Source organism: Dendroctonus ponderosae, unplaced genomic scaffold, assembly GCF_020466585.1.
Source record: "Dendroctonus ponderosae isolate FM_Combo_2020 unplaced genomic scaffold, Dpon_F_20191213v2 Dpon_F_20191213_2, whole genome shotgun sequence".
Lineage (NCBI taxonomy): Eukaryota > Metazoa > Arthropoda > Insecta > Coleoptera > Curculionidae > Dendroctonus > Dendroctonus ponderosae.
The window spans coordinates 19,105,877-19,118,601 of NW_026018165.1; the positions used below are offsets into that span (position 1 = coordinate 19,105,877).

The 12,725-nt window shown below is 37.8% G+C and overlaps 1 protein-coding gene across 7 annotated transcripts in view; it reads left to right on the forward strand.

The window, feature by feature from the left end:
• LOC109545286 (Ig-like and fibronectin type-III domain-containing protein 2) overlaps nt 1-12,725 on the forward strand; it is a 75,294-nt gene that overhangs the window by 37,452 nt on the left and 25,117 nt on the right. For all 7 annotated transcript variants that reach the window (XM_019915875.2, XM_019915872.2, XM_019915881.2 and 4 more), the window contains one exon: nt 12,238-12,333. In XM_019915875.2, coding sequence (XP_019771434.1) covers nt 12,288-12,333 — 46 coding nt within the window. In that variant the 5' untranslated portion in view covers nt 12,238-12,287. The remainder of the gene's footprint in view (nt 1-12,237; nt 12,334-12,725) is intronic.

A 12,725-nucleotide genomic window follows, 5' to 3' on the forward strand; every position in this document is an offset into this window, starting at 1 on the left:
CTGAAGATGCCAGTTAAGAGTCCTAGCGAAACGTCGGCCTTAAACTGCAAAAATGCCGATTGTTCAAGCAAAAACGAAATCTCGGAAGAATAAATTAAATTCTTCATTTTTTTAAAAGCAGACGTTGTGTCATCCATTATTCACAATTTATACAAAAATCGCATTTTTCCAGTCAATCCTGACTGAACGGATTATTAAGCTGCACGATGGCTGCAGGATTAGCTTCGGTCCGTCGAATTATCCGACGTAAAGTGGCAGGAAAATACTGAAGTGCTTCTACCAGTCAAGCCATTTTATTTGTCTTGTTCATGGTTAACCTAGTATTTACGGGTTTGATTATGGTCGCTTTATTGAATCATCCAGTGATCTTCAGCCGCGGGTTCAAGTGAGAAAAGGTCCTTTTACTCAGGAGCCTGTACAAATATCAATACATCGCCCAACTAAGCGATCAAGGAAACTGAAAGCAAACTGTTCAAAATGAGTTGTCGGTTTCCTCTAATATAGCAACTTTCTTTATTGCTTAAGCGCCACTAAAAGATCGCGTGGCACATAGATATTGTGCAATATCCAAAAGCTAACGATCAAAGTTTCGAAATATTCCCGGACAACTCTCGACAGAGCCTTGTAAGTTTTATCTCGACTTTTGCCGCTTTTTCCTTCTTAGATCCAGCGCAAGACGTGCCTTCGTGCAAATCTCCTGTGGCACGTAGAAGAATATAATGAAGTTTTATAAATTCACCAACCAATCCATTTCATTGCAGCCGAATTTTAAATGAGCGAAAATTGAGCATTTACTGTTGGATGCAAAGGATTTGCTTTTTTTTAACATTTTTTGAACTAATTTTACTCGAAAATGTACTCAGTGATTTTGCGTGCGCGTAAAACAGTTCTACTTGCTCAACTAACGGAAATTGTCGCGACTAGAAACTCTCTTGGTTTTAAAGTTCAAAGACAAACTAGCCGTCGCTCACATAGCGCCGAATGTCTTGTATACGTGCTTTAGTGGTCTCGACATTTTCTATTTATTTCGCAACTTTTTGCCTTTAGCAAGAGTTACCAGCTCGGAAGCCTTCTCAGGGCAATAAGTTTGTCAACTTTGTAACGTTTTTGCTAACTTTTTTATCGTGTTTCAACCACCAAAAGTTCCATGGAAAATGTGCGCTTTAGACCAAAAGTTCTAGTTGATGATTCGACTTGAAACACATGATAGAGAAATGGTAAAACACACTCAAAGACGTATAAAAGCATTTCAAAGGACGGGCTTGTTTCCTACCCTTCTCACGAGGAAAACGTTGGAATTTCAAATTAGAGCCTGAGCAGGGAGCAAGTGAAAAGTTTTGGTGTGTAAGCCCCGTTTCATCTAACTTTCGCTTTTTTATCCTGGTTTTGTAAACGACGTGTTCGGGAATTTTTGGCAGTAGTGAGTCCAAAAGGTCCAGGTGTGCTCGAATTTTTTTGGATGCTTTCATTGGATGCTCGAATTGCTCAAGTTCCAGCTTTAGTCGCTCTAGGATTTCGGCAAAGTCGCTTACGCTTGAAGTGCCTCGCAAAACTCGCAATTTTTTCAAACGTTTTTGATTGAAATCCGTCTGAAATTCATTGTGTTTATGCACATTTTTCCCCTTTCCAATGAGGCAAGAGCAGAAATAGTAAACCTGCTCCTATGCAGTGTACTGTTTTTTCTATTGCTCCATTGGAAAGGGGGCAAAAATAGTGGACAACCAAGATTATTTTCAGAGAGCGAATGTGGATATACAGGGTGAATAAAGAATGAAGAAAATTTCGTTAACTTGACTGAACTAATTCTGCTCAACTTTGCCCATCTGGCGAATGTTTTGGCGTGGAAAAATGTAGACGTAATGACACCAATTATGTAGATTATTAATGAGCGCGTTAGCAGAATAGCGAAACTATTTAAAACTCCGTTAGTTTGAGTTTGTTCTGGAAAAATGTGCGAAAATGCATGGAGGAAAGTTTTCCAATGTGTCCCGCATGCCAGACAGGAAAACTTAACTCGTAACTTGAGCTTGCTCGAAAAAAGCAGGAATCTCGCAATAAGCAAATTGCACCTTGCTTTGCGAATTAAGCGCTCATGCGAGAAAAATGGTGGCAAATTTTTCCGTCTTTCAAAAGTAGCTGTACAGCTTTGGTAAATTGAGAAACTTCGGCGATTTTCTTTCTCAAGTTTCTGCCGGCTAAAATTAGTTCGAGATTGGAATATGGACTCCGGTTCAAATGAAGGGAATGAAAAACGAGGCACGTCCTTTCAGGAAATTGAAGAATCATAAGTGAGATCGTGTTTTATTGGGTACGAGTTATTTTCATCCCGGCAATTTAATGGGATTTCTGGATATTCAGTAAAAGAGACGTATAAATGTTGATGTTTTCTTGCCAAATGAATAGTTCATTGGAACTGGCTCAGACAGTAGAATACATGCAAATAAACCCCCAACCGAACTGGAAGATGGATGCTTTGTAAAGAAAATTACTTCCCAAATGGTCTCCGCGAATTTATGACCGTGCAATATCCAAGTATCTGACAAGCAAATAGAGTGAGCCGCGGGCATTTGTTACGGCATAATGTGTAGATCCCCGCAGCTATTATTTAAGGCCCCTGAAATATATATACTAGTAGTGGTGTAGAGAACCTCTACACCGGTTGGGTAACGTTGACATATGGACACCTTCCATCGGGTTTAACAGAAAATATGTAGCACATGCGGCACAGAAATTACCCGGCGCCAAACTCTTCCAAGCTAACCATTAGCAAATCCCCAACGTCTTAATTAAAGGAGAAAATCCGGAAAACTTTGGCCGGCGGGAACCGTATTTTCGAGCCACACATCGGTGTAAATCAATGATAAAAGCTATCGAACGGGCACGTAAGTAGGCTTCAGGTTCAACGGCAGCTTTTTCCTGGAAAGCCGTATATTTGCTCGGAGGGCCCGGTTGCTGAAAAAGTGCGGAAATGCGAAATCAGAAGGCGTTATTTATTGAATCACTGTGTGCCCTTCAGTCGGAATAAGAATGTATCGCTTAGAAGTCGGCCCCCCGAAAACGGGACAAACTTTCACAGCAATATGCTAATCTATATAAATGCAGAAGCTCCGGAACATCCTTCCGATCAATTCAAGTGATTTAGTAAATAAAAAGTATATAAAAACCGACTGTTGCTTACAGGGTGGTTAAAAAATGCACGTTATTCTTTTGGAGGTGTGGGGAGAATAATAATTAACAGGCCCGTTTTAAGAACCCAATCGAATTTTAAGCAAGATTTTGTCGGCCAAAAACCGTTTAAAATGAGCCAAAAATTTCGATTATTGCGTATCTAAAGTTTTTAGCGGGTTTTTAATGCGCTCTTTGGATTCTCGCTCGCTTATTGGCTTAAAATTGGTCAAAAAAATTGATTATTTCAGATCTGGAACATCTGGCGTGTTTTTAAATGCGATCTTTGCACACCTCTCCTTCTTCTGAAGAAAATTATGAAAAATTCGGGGCATTTTGAGTCAATTAAATGTTTTTCAAAAAAATTGACCGGATTTTTTGAGCTCAATCGATTGTTTGCGACTTAAAAACCTTCTCGATAGGCATATATGAAATTTTTGGGTCTATAATATATAATATAATACCGTTGGGTAAAAATCGGGACTTCTGAACAACCGCTTAAAATTGGCTAAAAATATTGATTATTTCATATCTGAAACTTCTTGCATGGTTTTGAATGCGCTCTTTGCATTCCTCCCCTCCTTCTGATGAAAATTATGCAAAATTCGGGGCATTTTGAGTCAATTAAATATTTTTCAAAAAAAATCGACCCTTTATGAAATTTGAGGGTCCATCGATTGTTTGCGACTTAAAAACCTTCTCAATATGCATATATGAAGTGTTTGGGTCTAAACTAAGAAAAATATTGTCCGCTAAGGATCCGGACTATTCAACAGCCTAAAGTTGGCCAGTGTTTTTCAATGCGCTCTTTGCATTCCGCCCTTATTTCTGACGAAAATGATGATAAATTCGAGGTATTTTAGGCAACTTCACATTTTTTCAAAAAAAACGAGTTTCACCTCTCCACGAAATTTTTGCGTTAAAATTCAAACTTCACCTACGCGTTTTTTGAGCTCAATCGATTATTTTCCACTTAAAAACCTTTTCAATATGCAAACCGGCAAAAGCGTCATTTTCATTCCTCGCTTCTTTCTAAAGAAAATTTTAAAGAATTCGCGTGAAGCAGTCGTTTAGTTCCAAAATAAAAACGAATCCTAGTAATGGATACCAGTTAAAAACACATCACGTAGGCCATTAATGGACTGTTATTTTAAAAGACAAAATATATAAATGGAATCTATGGCTGCTGAAAAACAAGGGGAAATTATGTAATTCCAATTCAATTTTTCCGCTCGCGTCGACCCATAAATTCTGATAAACTGTTGAATATCCAAGATAATCGTATTTGTTCAGCAAACTGTACGTGATGATCATCAGCGAAGTAGACTTTACGCCACGTTTTCGCAATTCCTCTCTTTCAAATTTCCCGTTGCCTTTGAGCATTAAATGGCTAATTCAATTTGATACCTTATTATCAACATCGAAGTTGCTTGAGTTTAAGGCAAAAAGTACTTGGTGTGTCATATACCGAGAAATTATGAACGAATCGACGTCAACTATTGGTACAACCCCGAATATGCTGGCAAGCGTTTCAAGCTTTTGGAAATAATTGCGATTTTTATTGGTCCATACGTCCCAGACCCTAAAGGTTTATCTCGTTAGGATTACATATGATTTATACTTTTAATTAAAACCTGGTTTAAAATCCCGATAGAGGATTCCATATAGTCGGCTACGTGTAAGGATTCCTAGGATAGGAGCAATTTTATTGCCTCAAGATAAGCGCAGGGGTCATAAAATTTTTACTGAACACGCTCCAACGTTTAGATGGCGATTTGGATTTGAATAATGTCGGAAAGAATAATTATTAGTGCAAAAATATCTTTCGGGAAATTTTATATGAAGCTCTAAATTTACAGAAGCTCAATGTTTGCACAGATTTTTCAGAATTTTTCTTGATCGATAAATTAACGAAATTCCTAACAGTGAAATTTATTAGTATGGATTGGCTCCTTTTTGAAGGAGTGATTTCCTCCAAGGGTTAGTTGCAGCTCGTTTTTTGCGATTTTTTTTAGATTTTTTTTAAATCGATTCTGAAGCTTCAATTTTATAGTATCAATAAAAAATTAATTTCTCCGTCGTGAAAATAGCTACGAATTTGCCGTTGCTTCCACTGAAGGTAAATGAAGATGTTGTTTTAACTGAGCTTTGGCATTTTTTTAAAAATCAAGGATCCGCGCCAGCATAATTTTGGAGCTTCAATCGAATCGTTCGTATTTTAACAATTTTTCGGTATTAACCTTAGCCTCATTTTTAGATGAAAATATTTCAATTGCCGGAAAAAATATTCTCAAAAGTCCGCATTTGCATATTAGAATACGACAATCAATTATGACAAGGAATAAAATTTAGCAAATGACCAAAAAATGTGTTTTACACTCATTTCCTGCTCAATTCCACGCATAAAATAAAAATCGTATTAATGCACGCCCAAGTTATTTTTTTTTCTACATGAAAACTCTTTGTTACACGAAAAAACACAAGAGAGCTTTTTTTTGGATTGGAACAAGCAATGAACAGCTAAAGTTCATTAAAAAAGTTTAAAAACCCTCATTTATAAGAACTTTTTCCGTTAAAATTAGCTTCCGAAAGTTTGTCAGAATAGAATCAGAATCACCGTCTATAGTGCCAAACTTACATCTTATGTGTGTTACAATGTTATTTTATTTTAATTTATTTACAGTAAATTTTCGATCAAAAAGAAAAGATTCTTATGCATCTTTTTTGAGCACATTGGAGTGCTTCCGACTTAAAAACCTCTTTAATATACACAAATATTGTTTCTATAACAAGGAATTTTGTCGGTTAAGATCGAGACCTCTCGAGAGAACTCAAAAAACGCTTCAAATTAGGCTTTTTTGATTAGATTAGATTTTTTGGATCTGAAGCTCCTAGCGTGTTTCTCAATGCCCTCATTTCCTTCCTCGCTTCTTTCTGATGAAAATGATGTCAAATTTGAGGCATTTTGAGCGACTTGATATTTTTTCAAAAATCGACCTCCGCCTCTTATGAAAATTTAGGTCAAAAATCCAACTTTCACTGGCGTGCCCCGTTCTTATGCTCAATCCACTCTTTAACCCCCTAAAGCTTCGACATCAAACACATCTTTTGCGTGTTACAATGCGTTTGTTGAACATTTAAACACAAAAGTGAGTAGAACTTTCTTGGCTTTTTTTGCGCAAAAATGAATGAATTCAAGCTTGACCCAATCGCTTGCAAGTAAAGAAGCTGCAGCACCTGTTCGAGACGGTAACTGGATTCGAGAAAGAAATAAACAGTCTTTATTTCCGCAACGATCCATGAAGCGCACTGGAGGCATAAAAGAGAGCTTCCAACTTTTTCATCGGCTTTATGTTGCGGAAGACTTAAGACACCGAAAGAGTTAATTTTCCTGTATAGTCCAAGAGCTTTAAAGCCGAGTGTTGACTCTCTGGGGCAAAAGTCACAAAATTAGGAATCATTTATAATTGATGGAAAAATATGACTTTGATCAATAGCTAAATTTTTTGGAATAATCGGCCTGGCAGGTTAATGTTGGACGAAATTTATTTTCTTCAGTTTAATACCCAAATGATAATAAATTCGTCCTCGACAAATACAATTATTATCCAGAAATCGTTGAAATGAATTCAACATGTTGTTCACGGAATGCATGATGTCGATCATATTTTATGGAAAATGGGGGTAATTAAAGCAATAAAACCCCGGAAAATGAATATTGGCTGCAGGTACGTGATAACGTTTCGGAATTATGCGGAAAATCGAACCGAATAATGGGCTATTCGAGTAAGCAGTCGGCAACTAGACCTCATCAACTGCATTGCCAGTTGAGGAAGTGACTAATTGTGTTGCTTTGCAAAGTTTAGGGCCTTCAGATTCGTCGGCGCCTTGTAATTTTCTACGTGCTGGATGGTTGAACGGTCCCTCGGGACGACCGATTTGGAAATGGGACACTCCGATTTTGCTAATCAAGCATTGATGTTTGATGAAAGTTTAATTGCCCAGTTTATTGCCGTCTCCACTGCGCAACTAATCTCAGGAGTCGGATAGGAACATTAAATTTCACCTGGATGCTTCATGCGAAAAACGTCAACTCTATCCAGACTATGATTAACATTCGCCTGCCTGAGTGAGCAAATAAACAACAATTATAAGTTAACTGCGTCGTTATTCCGTATTAGGACAATCCTATTTCATGCTGGCTGTTTTTCCCTGGAAAATAACGACAGTTATTTGAATTAGACTAGAAGTCAGTCGATAAAGGGCGACAAATGTAAATGTTTTTTAATTTACATAAATTTCCACTAAATCCACGGATTTCCTAGATACAATTAAACCAAGCCGCTGTACTTAAGAAATGATAAAGAGATCCAAATGAAATGGATGGACTTTCCGGTCTTCCCCGGTCCACATAATTTGTTTAAAAAGGCCACAAAGACGGCGGAAAGCTATTTTGGACCGAGAGTCTATACAAAAAGCCGTTACCAAACGGTCTGTTGAATGAAAAATGAGAAGGGTTTGCTTGGAAACAGGCCACGAAATATTCTCAATCAAGATGAAGTTTGTCCTTTCACCACGTTATTAAAGCGTATTTTTCATAAGGCGCATAGCCGAGTGAGGGAATTTCAAATAAAGCAATCGAACCACAAGTTTAATTAATTGACTGCAAAATAGAAGAGAATTTAATTTGGCTTCTGAAAGCTGAAAAACGGATTCGGGAAAGTCTCAAAAACTCATAATTCCCGTTGCTTATACAAAAGGGAAAACAATAACACCGCCGAGTTGCCCGCATTTTCTCTTTGTATTTTTGTTTCGTACTTAAAAACAGCAGATGTCGTGGAATCTGAATATACGATGCTTACATGGGGAGTTTCCGGAATGGTGTCGTTAAAACACAAGAAGTTTTGTCAAGTTTACAGTTAACCCTTACAAAGAGTGCCAAATAATTGGGGACAATAAACGACAGTATCAAATACTGAACTAATAATAATAACAAATTGGGTGGAAAGCAAACGCCTAAGCCTACAATACAAAATAAACTGGTGCAAACTAGAGTCAAATTAGTATTTTTGAGCTTGTTGTTGCAAACTTCCCTCAACCTGGCTTGTACTCGACCCTAAATTCGTAATGTCCTGAGTGGGATTGTTTGCAAAACCGCAATGGTGAATTTTATTCTGAAATATCCTCAAATTTACTCAGTTTGGTATAGAAACCGCACCATAACTTTGGATTGTTCGGAGCGCCGAGCTTTTCGCGTCCCTTTGAAAATTTAATTAATTATTCTTGAAATATTATAACAACCTTTAAAAAACTCGCTGCTCACATCGCTCCGATCTGTGTGGTTTAATTTCAATGTCCAACTGGCAAATATCGAAACCACATCAAAACGAGCAAAAACCGAACCACTTTCTCCATATCCCGACCGCAGGGTATCTGGTTTCCTGCTGAAGCAATTCCCAGCGTTGCCTTAAGCCGACGAAGGCAATATGAGAATAAAAAGATGCCCGATTTGCATAAAACCCGTGAAATTTTTCGCTAAAACAGATATTCTAGGATTATGCAGACTCACATTTTGCATATGCGAATTCAAACACGTTTTCTCGTGTCGTTTTCCCAGTTTCCAGTGAATTTTCTTGTTTACAAGGGACGGGAAATATTGAAAATTGCTCCGCGAACTGTGTATATGCAAACAGGGAAACGCGTCAAAACCGTCAGCAATTTTACGAAATTCTCTCCTACTCGACTTAGAGCTTTAAATAATAGTCACGCAGCACGTTTTCCTTCGCTTTACTTTGTTTTAAAAAACAATATTTATTGGATTTTTCCCTAAGGAAATGTTTAATTTTTACACTTTACGCCTAAATTGGCTGCATTCAAAATGCACTTGCTTTATGTCCCAGTAAATAAACACCCGAAAACCACTTGAAATCAATTTAAACTCGTTCAGTCGCATTGAATAGTGAATGTTTATTCGCTGTCACATGTCACTCGTATACCTACTGTGTGAACGCTGCACTTATTGCATTTCGCTGTAACATCATTTCCACATTAGTTGGTGGCTGACATTGACTGAGAGGAGACAAGAAAATAAAAAATTTAAATCTGGTTATTTCCAATAGTAGTTTTTGCTCGCCCCCTGGTAAATCAGGAAAACCGGTCCAAAACAGATCGCGCGCGCTACGTTGCTCTCACTCTGTGGCACCGTGACACCACCACTGGAGTAGATTTATTAAACTTCAAATGACTGAGTAGACTTACCAGGGGTGTCAGATAAATGTCAGTTGAATCAAACATCGATTTCGGTGTGTTAATCTTCATGTCAAATCCAAAAAAAAAAACGAAATAAATCAAGGCCGTGCTCCAATTAGGAGTTAATCAGGAAAAACACACAGCTTATCGGGTCCGGATATTTCCAGACTTAAATCGGCATAAATCAATGATAAAGCCCCACAAGCCAGATAAACTACTAAGAATGTCCGCGTGCGATATTGGATTTCTATCCGAAAGAAATAGGACATCGTGCAGAAAAACAATAAAATCCCGGCTGATTAAGCTTTGCTTAAGTGTGTTTGTATGGAAGAAAATATTGCAAAACTATCTGGCTGAATAGTTAAGTTGTAAATAGATCGCTTTCCGTTGGTTGCCTGTGAGTAATGCCAGGAAAACCTCAAAACGCGAGTTTATTGCCATCTAAATCAAGGAAATAGAACGATAAAAACTTTTAATTAGAAAAGTTACAGCTGTTGGAATTTAGAAGTGTCACTCTAAATCACATTTATTGCGGGCATTATGAAAAATCCAGTAAAACATCGTGTCAAGACAGGTTTAACCCTCGGAAAGTTCTAGAAATCGCCATAAATACGTAAACGAACAAGTGGAAGTGCATGCCAGTAACGAAAAAGATGACTTTATCATGAAGAATATCCGGGTCTTATCAGTCTGGAAAACTGCCCCATTCCGTCTAAGCACAAGTTCAATTCAAGCAAGTTAAGTATATTATAAATCTGGATATTTAAGCTGGTCCTTTTGTTCGTTGTGCAAAGGAGAAACGTCCAAACTAAGATTACTCTCTGGAGGCACAACAGAACGCGGTATTTGCAGATGACAATAAGACCATTCGTCCGACATTATTGCCTCGAAATGCGCTTTGCCCTTATCTATATTCTGCAAGGAACCCGCTTTCCAGACAACGATATCAGCTAGAGATTTGTTGGTTTTGGACAGATGACGCTTTGATCATTTTAGGGGGCAATCAGATTTCCCAGACTTCCAAGCGGCTTAAATTAATAGAGCGTCACAATATATACTTAGGCAGATTTTAGCTGGAAGCAAAGTAGAATTTAATCGGGAATGTGTGCTCTAGGTAGCAAAAATAACCCTCGCTGTTGACAGGACCGATTATGGATATTTTCATCAAAATACGACCGCAGGTTATAAATTTGGGATAGCAATTAGGGGCGTCGACGGGAAGTTTAAAATTAATTCCGATGAAAATGGGGGGCGAGAGTCGAGTGAGAAAAAGGTAATAAAATTGACTATAAAGGCTAAGTGGATGAGTTTTGGAGAAAGGCTGGTTATGGAATGGCCCATTTGAGATGGGTCCTTAGGCCTGTTCCTTGCGAAAAACTAATCGATTCAGGTCTTAATTTTTATGCAAAAATTGAGGCATTAAAGAGTCTGCTGAAACTCTTGAAGAATCGCTGATTCGGGCTCTTAGGCCGCCCAGGCAAACACACCTCTAAAGAGGGTAGCCATGTGTGCTAGTGAAACGTGGGGGGACAAGTTTGCTATAGTTTCAACCAGACTTTAATAGATAGACGAAGCTAAAAATTCATAAATCCCGATGTGTTTGGGAGCAATATTCATTTCTACCGATCGACAAAGTAGGAACAACATGAGAAAGTGCCGAATTTTTTCTTACATTTTCTCWTACTATGATTTTACTATCAGATATTCCCCTGATTTTCGGTGTTTTCGAGTCAAACTTTGCCTCGCCTAAAGTTGAAAATTTCAAGCTGCAAAGGTATCAGTTTGTAACGTAACAGTGCACCTGCTATCGGGCATCCTTTACAGGCGCCCATATATCCGAGCGAGATAACCGATGCGAGCCACGTTCTAGAATGGAAAAACCAGTTTCGCTGGATAAAAATCTAATCATGAAATACACACATGCACTCTGAGGATGCTAGTCATGAGTGGTAGCGAAACGTCAGGATCGAATTCATATCAACGACGGCCTAAACACACTTCACAATAGGGAAATGAGTTGAAGCCATCAAGCCCGCATCGCAATAACATATTTATTATTAGGTACTGAGCCACAAAGCCTAAACACGGCACATACTTGATGTATTTACATATTTATGATGCAATTTATTTTGGGTACTTGACAAGGGACTTTGAGTGGAAAATTTAGCAAACCCTTAATAGGATTTTCAACTCGCTGGCACGCTATATATCCGGTTTTTGTCTCACATAAATCCTGTGCGTTGCTGACACGCTGAAGTGTTATATGTTTAAAACGTTCGCGAATATTATTTGATATATTGTTGGCATCAGGAAATTCGGCTTGAAGATGTTGTCCAAAAACTGATCCAGGTCGGCTTCCGGCGCGAAACGAAATTTCGCCTCGCAGCTGTTTTTACCAACATGGCAATCGCCTGCCTGCTGATCGGATCTGCTGTAAATCCCCGATTTAAAATCATATCTCGTTGCCATCCATTTTCAACATTAAATAAAATGTTTTATAAATTAACGGCAAATAACTCAAACCTTCAGCCCGCTAATATGCAATAATGGATTCCTGTGGGAATTTCTAATTTATGTTAAGCCGCAAAATAAATTCAGGTAGATATTTGAATTTTCCGGTTGGAGTTTTTAATTGGATGCCCTAAGAAAATGCTAAGATATTCTAATTGCAAAAATCAACATTTGTCTTCAGGTTTTCGCATAATTTCGTTGATGCCGTTTGAGAACGAGAACTGTTGTTCATCTTGGGATTTTAAGGCCCAAAAAACTTGCATAAAAACCATCAAGAACTGTTAATTTTTAATAAAACTTCTCTTGTTTAAGGTTGACAACATCAACCATCATTTGTGGATTTGTTTTGTCTGCGACTAGCCATGATTATCCTTTGGCTCTTTAGTTTGGCAGGCGGACTGGCATTGGGTGAGTACTTTTATTCCATTTAAATATTGACGATAATAATAAATTGTACAGCGCTATTGCAATTGCTGATAAAATATTGAACGCGACGCGCCACTAAAACGCACTCGCGTTCGCATTATAAATAATGCGTTTTATCAGAACGGAAAATGTTTTGTATCTGGTTTTTAATAATTCAGCCATCATTTCGTTAACATCGGAATTTATTTGCAAGTAGGCATTTTCAATTATTTGGCGAAATTAAATTAAAATCGAGATTTACATTAGCTGTGCCTGCTGGCTAGAATCCGTTCATTATACGTTATGTTCAAGTGTAAATTTTATACATGATTTTAATTGAAAACATTCCTATTAAACGTCGCTTTGTACATATTTATCCAATTAACTATAAATTC